Source organism: Ahaetulla prasina, chromosome 3 (assembly GCF_028640845.1).
Source record: "Ahaetulla prasina isolate Xishuangbanna chromosome 3, ASM2864084v1, whole genome shotgun sequence".
Taxonomy (NCBI): Eukaryota; Metazoa; Chordata; class Lepidosauria; order Squamata; family Colubridae; genus Ahaetulla; species Ahaetulla prasina.
In genome coordinates, this window is record NC_080541.1 from 72,342,309 (window position 1) to 72,354,808 (window position 12,500).

The 12,500-nt window shown below is 34.5% G+C and overlaps 1 protein-coding gene across 1 annotated transcript in view; it reads left to right on the forward strand.

The window, feature by feature from the left end:
- ATP9B (ATPase phospholipid transporting 9B (putative)) overlaps positions 1–12,500 on the forward strand; it is a 156,059-nt gene that overhangs the window by 85,734 nt on the left and 57,825 nt on the right. Inside the window, exon 12 of the mRNA XM_058175330.1 lies at positions 3,753–3,913. Within this exon, the coding sequence (XP_058031313.1) occupies positions 3,753–3,913 (161 nt within the window). The remainder of the gene's footprint in view (positions 1–3,752; positions 3,914–12,500) is intronic.

Genomic DNA, 12,500 nt, shown 5'->3' on the forward strand with positions numbered 1-12,500 from the left:
ATTTAAAAAACATTGCTTGGAATATTAACCATAGGTTAGAGAGTGTTGACTGTTAATTTTAAAAGCACCCAGATAGGTGGAAAGATGTAACACTGGCATTCTTCAGTTTTTCTGATACCCTTGTTTAGATTGTTAAGTGTGTCCATCTTATATTCTAAACAATATATTAATTTCATTTAAAAATATTTTAATTGACCTAAAATGACTTTCCATAAATAACAGTTAAGAATATTTTTGTGGAATGCTTCACTTTTGCAGAACAATTTGCTATTAGGGTCTAATCAATATATTTAAAAGGAAGGGTTGTTGATCTCAGCTTTAATTAGTTCTCAATAGAAGTCTATATGATTAGGCTCTTAAATGGTTTTGTTTTACATTGGATGGCCTTTTAATAACTTCCCCTTTACTATTTATGTAATCAAATATTTTTTATTTTCTATTGTTTCTTAATTATCTATCACAATAGCTTTATCATTCAGAAATTAAAAAATTTGCTCATTCAATTATTTGAAATAATTGAATAATTGAGAACAGATATTTCCTTAAACAAGTTAAGCAATACCATTCTTACCCTTTATTGTTGGTATAATCCATTTTTTTTACTGAAAGTGATTAGCTACTTAAAACTTGGTACATAAATTAAAGAGGATCTAAATGGATATGTGATTGTTGCCATTAGTAGCATTTTAGATTATAGAGGCAATTATTGTGTTCATTATCCTACAACACCCCCTTTACAAAATTATTCTTTGTACAAATTTTCCCCAAGAGAAAATTTCTAGTTTCAAACTTCATTTTGTTATCATAGTTTAAAACAACACAAATATTATGGTAAACATGAAAAAAATTCTACAGGTATTGAAGATTGGAAAAAAGCAGTATTAGGATTAAATTTGAATTAAATTTATTTTTGATGAAGTTATGTGCTTGTTTATATTACAAAATTATTTTTTTTAGTATGAAATGTTTTTAACAAATAACTTTTACAAATCTTAGACAATGTGGCATGGTTGCTTTTTGGCATATCAGAAAACTGTGTGTGTGTGTGTGTGTGTGTGTACATACATAATAGAAATGATAAAACCATAAACATATGTGAATGGAAGAAGTGTTAGTATACATAATCAGTCATGTTAGCTAAGCAGATAAGTATCTCTAAAACCTTTTACATTAATTTTAAAGAGCACATAAACTTATTGAATGAGCTCCAAACTTGCATCCAAATCTATCTCTATCAATTAGGGAAGTTTTATCCTTTTGGTTATCTACATATGTGTACTCAGAGACTATGCATAACATTTGGGCCCATAAATGCCATTTCTCAAAGGAAACTTTGTATACTTTTCTGTCAGGTTTTGTCTTGGCTTTTACAGTCATTCAGAGCTATGATGCAGCAAGAAAGTGTGAGGTACTGGTTATGCATATTGCAAGACAGTGATTCTTTATTGTATTACAAAAAAAAAGCCCAACTCTAGAAGGCCAGATTAAATCATTCCTTTCACTTTTTAATGGGATTTGGATGAATAGAGTAAAATATGCACTTTGCATTCATTGATAGCATCTTTAGGTTGAGGTAATTGAGTCTTTTTTCCCTGACTGAATGAATAATGACTTCATCTGATCCTCAGCGAGGCCTGAAACTTAGACTGCCTTTGTCAACGCAAAAAGATCAGGGCTTTGAAACATGCTCTACTTCCCTGGCTTAATTTTTCTTCATTTTAATCCAGAAACCTATTTTTCTCAATAATTCAAGCATAAACTATGTAGTAGTTGAAGCCGCGGATATTGTAAGATATTTGTTCTCGTTGTGCTTGCTTTTTTAAATGTAGTTGATAAATCAGCCACTGTGGTCTTCAGCTGCCGAGTTCTCTGGGGAAGAGACTGCCCATAAACAACAATGAATTCTGAACTTTCCAGAAGTACTTTAATGCTATTCGTAGGCATTTTTTCTCCTTTTGGAATATTATGCCCTCTTACTCTTTAACAAACTAAACTTTCTCTGGTATTTCTGTATGGTATCATTATCTTGGCTTGCTTATTGCAAAAGTGTCATTTAGAATTGCATATTCAAAACATCAACTGGTGTGACCTGTTTTTGAATTAGTATGAGTTTATGATATTTGAACTAGAAGTAATTGGAGAAATACCTTCAACAATTTTTACTTTCACAAATCCTTTTTTAAAAAATATTGTTTCAACACCAAATATATCAATTCAAGCTAAGATAGTTCAACTGAATCTAATTAATTTCATTGGAAACTAATCTATTACACACATCTCGCCATACACTGATTTAGTATAATCCAAACCTGAATAGTTTATTGAAATCATTTAACTGTTACATTAATTATGATTTATATAATAATCCAAGAGGATACAGAAAGGTAATACAACCTGGTAGGATTGAGTTAGGTTAATTTGGGGGGGGGGGATTTGTAATTTTTGAATGGAGTTTAAAGTTGGAACCAGAAATAAAAACAATCACTAGAAATATTCTTCTATATTTTTGGATTTGTATCTCCTTCATGTGGCTTGGGAACCATGAAAGAATAGTGGAAGCAAGTACAGTAAATTCAGTCTGAAAAAAATGCATAGGGAATCATATTATAGGTTACTTTTATTACAGGGAAACTGCAATCCATATGAAGGTTGGATTGTGCTTCAGTTTCTTGACTCTCATCCAGTCCACTGGCAGGAATGGAATACAATTAAAAATACCCACTGCTTTACCAAAATTAGTTGAAAAGAAGAATAAAGCTACTGGTGAGCTGCATATCAGTACAACCACTTCCCAAAGCAATATCTCTCTAGAAATTTAATGTAGATACAGTACCCCAAAACTCATGCTATAATGTGAAAAGCATAACCATATAATTTCTAATTGGTCTTACAAATACGTTTCTATGTTTTTTATGAATGATAAATCACAAATTTCTCTAATATTTAATCCTACATCTATTTAAAGTCTTGTGGGGCATAAAGATCTCAGTACCCTCTATGCACTAATATATAAAATATTGGTATAATGATATATACAGTTTTTAAAATTGTACTTTTAGGGACTTTTAAAGTTAGGAATTCAATTAAAAATCATGTTATATGTAATAAAAGCTTAAAAGTGATAAAATCATGTCATTACTCTTATCTATTATTCTTGGTTAAATAGACTTGCCCAAACACAGCTATAATTTTTAATTATGAAAAAGCTTCAAACCAATTTATAAAGACACAAAGAAGCCACAGTAATTATGTTATTACCCAAACATTTGATTATATTTATAATACCACGTTTCCCTAAAAATAAGGTCCTGTTTTATATTTTTTTGGACCCTGAAATAAGTGCTTGGCCTTATTGCCATGTACTCAAAAGCCCTATTGGGCTTATTATTGGGGGATGTTTTATTTTGGGGAAAACAGGGTAAAATATATATTATAAAATATATCAGTGTATTTTTCTAATTTAATATAAGCTTCTAATAAGCTATGTTAACAGGAAGCAAACCCCATACTCACTAGCACTGATGCTATTACTCTGGTCAGGCAATGAAACATCTGCAAGAAAACAGCCAAATGCAGAGAGCACTAAGGACTCCATAGTTCAACCTTGAGCTACACATATTCTTGTCTATTCTTCTGATGGTTTATATTTAGATATTTCAAATAAACGCAAAATGTAATTTGAAATTTATTTATTTAGCTTAAATTTAGTTATTTAGCAAAATAGTTATTAAATATATATTGCTTCCTTTTAGGTTGGTTTGCTGGATCTTGAACTGAATCAACTGACCAAAGCACTGTTCTTGGCTTTAGTTGCACTTTCAGTTGTTATGGTAACCTTGCAAGGATTTGTGGGACCATGGTACCGCAATCTTTTTCGGTTTCTTCTCCTTTTTTCTTATATAATCCCAATCAGGTATGTATAAAATAAAATAAAATACAGATATAATTTTTTAAAATGTAGGTACAGTTCTAATTATGAATAAAATTGATCTCAACAAGAGGATGGTATAGAAGATATACTATATACTCTGTAAAGGATCATTGTATTAAACTCCATGCTGTTGTATCTTTTATTTATTTTGCTGGAGTAAATTCATCTATACTGTACAATATATTTAGTTGCATGAATGTATTTTTAGAACTTTCCAGAAAATACAATTTCTGGAAAGGTGTGTATTTGGAAGATTTAATTTTGTTTAGATATATTAATACATTATTGAATTAAGAATGTTGGTGCTTTACTTTCAGGTACAGTTAAAAATGTTAAAAAAGGAATAAAGTGATATTATAATTAGAATCTTACAGTTTTCAAAAATAGTTTTATTTTATTAGGCAATGGTGCTTAATTTTGAATCCTTTAACTGTTCAGTTTTCTGCATAATATGATCTAAAATATGATCTGTTTTCCACATAGTCCCAAAACTAGAAAAAAAACACCCAGTTAAACAATTGGGTGTCAAAAACATTATATTTGTTCATTTATTTATTGAGGAAAATGATCCAAAGCTACATACTAGTGTGGCAAAAGTGAGCCTTTGCTTTCATTAATTGGTGTGCCTTCATTGGGCCACAATAACTGCAACTAAAGATTTCTGATAACTTTTCAAATATTTATTTATTTCCCATCTTTCTTATTTTTATAATAACTCAAGCACACCTGCACTCCCACGTCCTCCTATTTTCCCAGAACACCAGATTTGTGAGTTGCATTGAGCTGAGAGACAGTGAATAAAGATCACCCAGTCGGCTTTCATGCCTAAGGCAGGACTAGAACTCTCAGTCTCGTGTATCTAGCCTAGTGTCTTAATCACTATACCAAATTGGCTTTCTACATATTTAATCAATCCTGCACATAATTTGGCGAATTTAGCTCAATCTTACAGAACAGCTTTAACACAGAAATGTTGGTGGGCTTCCTTTCATGAACTGCTACAGTGCCTTCCACAACACTTCTATAGCATTAAGGACAGGACTTTGATTTAGCTGTTCCAAAACATTAACTCTCTTCTACCTTAACCATTCTTTAATGATACAGCTTGTGTATTTTGGGTCGTTACCTTGCTGCATGACTCACTTTCTTTTGAGGTTCAGTTCACAGATAGATACCTTGACATTTTCCTGTAAAATTTGCTGGTACAATTCAGATCTTGTAGTTCCATCAATGATGACAAGCTGTCCTGGCCCAGAGTCAACAAACCATCTGCAAACCATGATATGCCACCACTGTGTTTTATAGACGAAATAAAGTTCTTAGGCTGGGATGCAGTGTTCGCCTTTTTCCAGTATAACATTTTTCAATCTGTTTTGGTCTCATCCATTCACAGAAAATTTTTCCAATAGTCATCTAGTTTATCAGTGTGGGTTTTTACAAACTGTAGGCAGGCAGCAGTGTTATTTTTGGAGTAGTGATTTTCTCCTTACAACTCTGCTGTATCACACCTTTGTTGTTCAGTGTTCTTCTGATGGTGACGTCATGAGTCTGATATTCACCAATGCAAAACAGGCCTTTAGCTCCTTAGATATTAGTATGGGTTTCTTTGAGACCTCTCAGAGTAAGACATGCCTTGCCCTTGATGTGATCTTCATTGGTCAACCTTCCTGAGAAAGATAATAGTAGCCTTAATTACCTCCATTTGTAAATAATCTACCTGATAGTGAATTGGTGGAGTACAATTTTTTGGAAATATTTTTGTAATCTTGTCTGAGCTGGTAAGCATTAACAACTGTTTTTCAGACTTTCCTGAAAAGTCTCCTTTGTTTCATCCATAATACACTATCACATACAGTAGCTGTGTGATGAAGATTAATCTTTGATAGTTGAATATTCTGAATTCCACTTTTTTAAATAAGTGCAGGACTTCCCACATTCACATCTAGTTATCATCCCCTTGATTAAAATTCCTGACTCTAATTTTCCCTTCAAATGAACTGATAATCCTCCGTATATACACCTTACATACAAATATGTAACTTTGGAACATTTTCCTAAAGAAGTAAATGAACAATTATGTTTTTGACTCATTTGTTTAATTGAATTGTCCTTCTCTAATTTTAGGACTTATGTAGAGACAGGTCATGTTTTGGTCATATCTATGCAGACAATTGAACATTCAAAAGTTCACCAACTTTTAAGCACCATTATATATTACATAAAAATAGAGAAATTACTGTATTAAATACCTGCTTTTTATTTGTTTTATATTCTAATTGTTAGTTTGATGTGAAAGTAGTGATCAATACATATAATATTTTAAAAGAACAAAGAATAGATTTTTATAATTATAATTAAAGCAACCATCTTGTCAGCAATCAAAATAATAAGGCATTTTGCTCTATGCACAGGAAATACAGCTTCTTAAAATGTGAATCACAGCTTCTTGACATCTGTTTTCCTCACTAGCTCTTGAAAAGAATTGTAGCCATCTTTCTGATCCATTTGAGATTATAGAATAATCTCTGATGTGTTTTAAACTCTCAAAGAAAAGGTGTAAATGGAACTAATTGATAATAAAAAGCAATACTTACAATATTCAGAATGTAGGAGCTTTTAAATTTTGTTTTGCCATGCATAAAGACTTTGTTACAGTCCCAAGAAAAGAATGTAAATTATTGTATCTTTAATAACTATTATTATTAAACCACTACATGAATTTCACTTCATTGCATGAAAGTAGACAATTATATTTTATTTCACTTAATTGTAAGTAAATTGTAAGGAACTTCATTGCTAGCAAATGTATTATTTTGTCTCTTTTTGAGATTCTGGATCTATATATAAACTCTTAGTGCACATAAATATAGAATTTTGAAAAATAAGGCTGGGTCTACTCACTAGTATATATCTGATGGGAGAGAGCATGTATTCTCTTTAACACTACAGGCAAGAAATTTGATATAGTAACACAGATTTCAGCTTAATACTGCAAGCTGTCCATTTCCTAAACATTAACAAAAACAACTTATATGCAATTGAAGTAGATTGTAAATAGCTTTTCATACAGTAATTTGATGCCAAGGGAAGAGAACATTATACACTGAAGATTCCCTGAGTAAACTCCTCATTATTTTCATGTCCAATGAGACCTTTTTGTGATGGCTTGGTACATATGTCTATTGAATTATTGGATTGGAGAGAAAACAGTATTCCCAAACAGTCTATTTTGGGAATGAATATAGGCTTTCCCATCTCAAGTGTTTTTTTGTCATCCTGACCTTCCATCTTGTGTCTTAATACATAAGTACTACTTGTGTCTTAATTTTGTGTCTTAATATATAAGTATTACTACAGCAATGCATAAGATTCAGAGAGACCATAGTAGAAACTATGAATGTGAATATTTGCATGAATGTGCTGGACTTTAAAAAGGCAGCTCAGTAGTGATCTAGATTAAAGTTGCCACCTTGCCACAGACATGCTTACTGTGTGAGTTTGGGCCAGCCATTTTCTCTCAGGATAACCTAATAGACAGGCTTGTTGTGACAAAATAAAAAACTATTTCTGGGCAAAACAGACTTGAGGTCTAAGAAAAAAATACAGCCTAAACACAGTAACAAGTAAATGTGTGTCAGTTTGCTTAAGAGAGAGGTGGGTTTTGGATAGTATTTGGGTTTAAGTCAGGGGTGCTCTTCGCACCGGCTCCCCCGATTAGGTAGCGATGGCAGCTGCTGGTTCGGAGGACCGGTAGCAAAAATCCCAAAAAGTTTTTCTTCAGCCGAAACATGCCTTTAAAAGTAAAAAAAAAAACCCTCTGATGATCGCGGGGCTGAGCAGAGATCAAAACCCTTTAAAAGTTTTTTTTTAAAAACCCTCTTCAGCCAAAGAGGGAGAAAAAAAAAGAAAAAACCCCAGGATTTAAAAGCCTCCTCTGGCGATCCCAGAGGAGTTTCCTGATCCTCACAGGCTTTTAAACTCACTTTTTAACAGCCCCCACTTACAAGAGCCCCCACTCATGCCCAGCCAATTCCCCCTCCTCACTTACCTATAATTACTGCTCCTTTCCGGCTGCAACTGTATGCTTTTCTTCAGCTATTGAAGAAAAAAAAAGCTTGCTTTGACTTCCTGCTTTGCTAGCTGAGGAACTCTGGGATTTGAAGTCCACAATAAAATAAAATAAAATAATAAAATAAAATATTTGTGCAGCTTTCTGAGATTTGGTGGTTTCTGTAGTGTTTCACTCTAAGTACACAAACACACAAAATCTCAGAAAACTGTATGTGGCAGTGTGTGTGTGTGTGTGTGTGTGTGTGCGAGTTGTGTATGTGTAAAGTGTGAAAGTTGGTTTTGATACTTCTTATTGTTTTTTATACTTTGTTTATAATTTTTATTATTTATTGTTACTGGCCACACCCACCCAGTCATCTGACCACCAAGCCATGCCCACCAATTAAGCCACGCCCACAGAACCGGTAGGGAAAATTTTTAGATTTCACTCCTGGTTTAAGTGTACATATGCAATTGCTTAACTCTGAATTAAATAAATATATACGGGCACAATTGATTTTGAATGAATGTGTAAGAGTTTATGTGACCTTTCACATATAGTACGTGCCTTTGATATGTATGTGTTTTCAGTGTTTTAGATCATTTCAACACCTCTGCCCATTTTTAAATACACCCAGGCAACTGTTTATATACCCAGGCATTTCTTTACATAATCCCTCACCTACATTTTGAGCACTGTCATTCATATGTCTCTAAAAGCAAGCTTAGCTTTTAGTTCAGGAAAAGTTGTGCATCCTTTCTCTAGTCCCAGAAGCTAAAAGGATAAGAGCCAAGACTATAAGAGACTCACCTTTTCTTGGCTTGCTCCACTTGGGAAGAAACTCTGCAAAAGCTGCTGCTTTAGCAGGTATGCTGTCCTAACAGATTTATTATTTATGTAGCGTATTCTAAAATACTCAGTAACTATTAGTTTATAATGCATATTTTATTATATATTGTTAACAAAACAAGTGAATATAGAGCTTCTGTTTTGGGGTTTATAGTAATAGAGTAAATTTAAAAAGGGACTTGTTATTGTAACTTTAAGTCTTCAGTGAGTTTAGAATCTGCTTGATTTCCCTTTAACCCAGGATGGCAATGCTCTGATTATATTTTTCAAGATATATTTATGGTGCATGGCTTTTTTTTGAGATTGTATCTTACTAGGTAACCTATAGTTGGCATTATTTCATAGATGCCTATTTCAGCTTCATGAATATTTATTGAAATCAAGTTTTGTCTACATTAGAATCTGAAAAATTACTGCTGTTGGGGAATATTTTAGATTTTTTACTGATTATCAGTTATTGCTACACTAATGTAAAGCTAAAATACACAATCATAATGATCATCTGAAGTTGGCAGTTGTTTATATGTAATCAAATATCTACAATCCATCCAATATTGGGTAACAGCAAGTAAAATGTGAGCAATAAGGTAAGCTTAGTTAGAGATAAATGGTTTTTTATACTTCCCCTGTAATTCTTTTGCTACTACAGGTCAAAAATTCTCCTAAGGAATTTTATTTGGGCTAAAGGCAGCTGGAAATTATTGTGCATGACACTACAAAACTATTCTAAGTAAATCATTGGGTGAAAGGATACTATTAACCCATCAGGAGATCAGCATTCTACAAAGCTGGCAAGGTAGTGACTAACAGGATAACATAACATTATTGTAGGGTCTTTCCAAATGACTTTTTTAGCACAGCTAATTGCACAGTTGTTGCGCATGATCCTGACATGTTTCTCAAGATTGCGCTTTTTCCGTGATCTCTCATTTTCTCAGTTTGCAAGATACAATATTTCGTGCTGAGAAAACAATATTTTTCCTCATCTACTTTAGTTGTAACTACTCTGAAGAGTGACATTATAGTCAGACAATTGTGAGAAATTTATAACAAGCATTCTCATAGCCTGTTCCTGTTTATGCAATGTGGATCCTTTCTGTAACCCAGTACTAAGAACTCCAACTTCTGTTCATTGATAAATGATTATGATAGGATCATTTTTTAATTAGCATTCCAAATTATCATTAGTGACAATTTCTATAACTTAAAAAGAAAAATCTATCAAAGTTTTCATTGAGGTGTGATTCATTATTTAAAGAATTTCAAGACTAATATTCTCACTGAGGACTGTGAAATACCTTCCTGAAGGCAACAGATTTAGAATTTTACAAAAAAGTTGCACATTGGTGATTTCTGATTTATTGGATCCACGAGGAAATATGAGAAAGAGAGAGAGTATTTGGATGATTTGGACTACAGATTACCTTCAGCTGGAGGTAGATAGTATGAATTGTAAAAAGACAGTAGTAGAAATTCAAGATAAGCCAGTCAAAATTACAATAAATGTTTCATTTTTACTGGCAAAAATTAGTAAAAGTCTTTATCGTTTTGTTATTGAAAGGAGTTTTTTTAGGTTTCCATTCTGAGATTAAAAACATACCATTTTTATACAATCAAGAGTAAATATTGAATTACCTTGAAAAAATATAACTTGTTTCACATTTAAGAATAGTTCATAATAGTTTTTATAACCCTAAGGATGATTTCATGCACTCTTCCAAATAGCTTAGATCAGTATTTTTCAAACGTTTGAAGACAGATTTTTTTGAAATTCCATATAAATTTAAATATGATGCCAATTTTATCCATGGTTGAAAACCTGGAATCAGTGTAATATTCAGCCTATCAATATTTGTCTTCATTAAACTGAGTGTTTAAAATCTGTCTTCACAAAAATACATACTGAATTATAGAAGAAAGGTATGTACTGTAGTAGCCCTAATTTTCTTCACTTAAAAGTTTATATTCTTTGTGAACATTAGTCCACAAAATTTTAAGTGATGAGGGTTTTTTTCCTTCAATACTTCCAATGTTGTAACTGCAGGAGATTATTTATTTATTAGGTTTTTGTCTTGCCTTTATTACTTTATAAAATACTTTCCATATCATTCATGCATAAGTTACTTAATTGATTAAAAAAATTGAATTTATAAACCCTCTACCACCCCAAACTTATCTTTTAGATCTTGGGAACAGTTCACATAAGACCACCTATTTGTGTCAACGACATTGTTGTTTTGCAGAAACAGTGGTTTGCATTACATATACTTTCCTTTCAGTTGATTACTCCCAGTGTGTAAAATATATACAATATTTAACTACGGAGACATAAGGATAATGCCTGAAATTCTTACTGATTGCTTTTGTTACCTGAAATTTCAAAAGGTCTGTATTTAGAGATGCCTGGGTGGTTTTCTCCATTCAGTTCCTATCCAAAGCATCAGAAGAGGTTTGAAGACTTAAGAAGAATATAAGTAGAAAGAGATTGCTTTTCAGTTATGTATATTTCAGCTTTGGTGCAGTAAATTATAGCGATTCTGGAATTATATAATAAAAGCTTCACAGAAAACATTATTTCCAGGACTAGAGGGTGGTTCAATCTGTATGGTAAGTGGGAGAGGCAGATATGGCGGGGGGGGGGTGTATCGAGTTTGGGGAGCACGTGCGCGATGTCTGAAAGCGATCACGTGCTCCGGCCCCTTAGTCCCTACCCGTTCCTCGGGCGGCCGTGATCCTCAGAGCCTGGATCTTCGGCTGATGTTATGTAATGCCCGGTCCGTGGTAAATAAAGCCCCCTTGATCTGTGATCTTATTCAGGGGGAGTCCGCGGACCTTATGGGCATTACGGAGACCTGGTTGGGGCCAGAGGGGTGCCTCGTTGAACTATACCCCCAGGTTTCGAGCATTCCATCAGCCGAGGCCCAGGGTAGGGGTGGAGGGTGGCGGTTGTCATTAAGGAAGATCTAGAGCCGAGGAGGCCACTGTTCCTCAGATTGCCGGCTGTGAATCCCTTTATGTGAGGTGGGGCCATAGGAATCAGTTGGGCTTGTTGATCACGCACTGGCTCCTTGCTGCGTGACCACAGCCCTGCCCGAGCTGCTGGAGTTATTTGCCACTGTGGCAGTTGAGACCCCCAGACTTATAGCTATGGGGGATTTCAACTTGCCATCAGCTGGCTTATCATCGACTGCAGCTCGGGAGTTCCAGGCTTCCATGACGGCCTTGGACCTGATACGAGTAAATGATGGCCCTACGCACATGGGGGGAGGCACGTTGGACCTGATTTATATCTCTGGTCAGTGGTTAAATGATCTGATACTAGACGATTTAGTAACAGAACCAATGTCATGGTCTGATCATTTTCTCCTTCGCCTAGACTTCCGAACCGCCACCCACCATCGCAGGGAGACGGAGCCTCTACGTTGGTTCCGTCCCAGGCGCCTGATGGACCCTGAGAGGTTCCTGACGGAGCTTGGGCCATTCCCTGAGGATCTGGCCCGCGGCACGACTGAGGAACTAGTTGCGGCCTGGGAACAGGCCGCGGCTGGGGCCTTGGACCGTGTCGTGCCTTTGCGGCCTCTGACCCGGCGCAGATCTTGACCGGCCCCTTGGTTCTCCGAGGGGCTGAGAGAGATGAAACGCCGGAGAAGACGCCTAGAGAGCACTTGG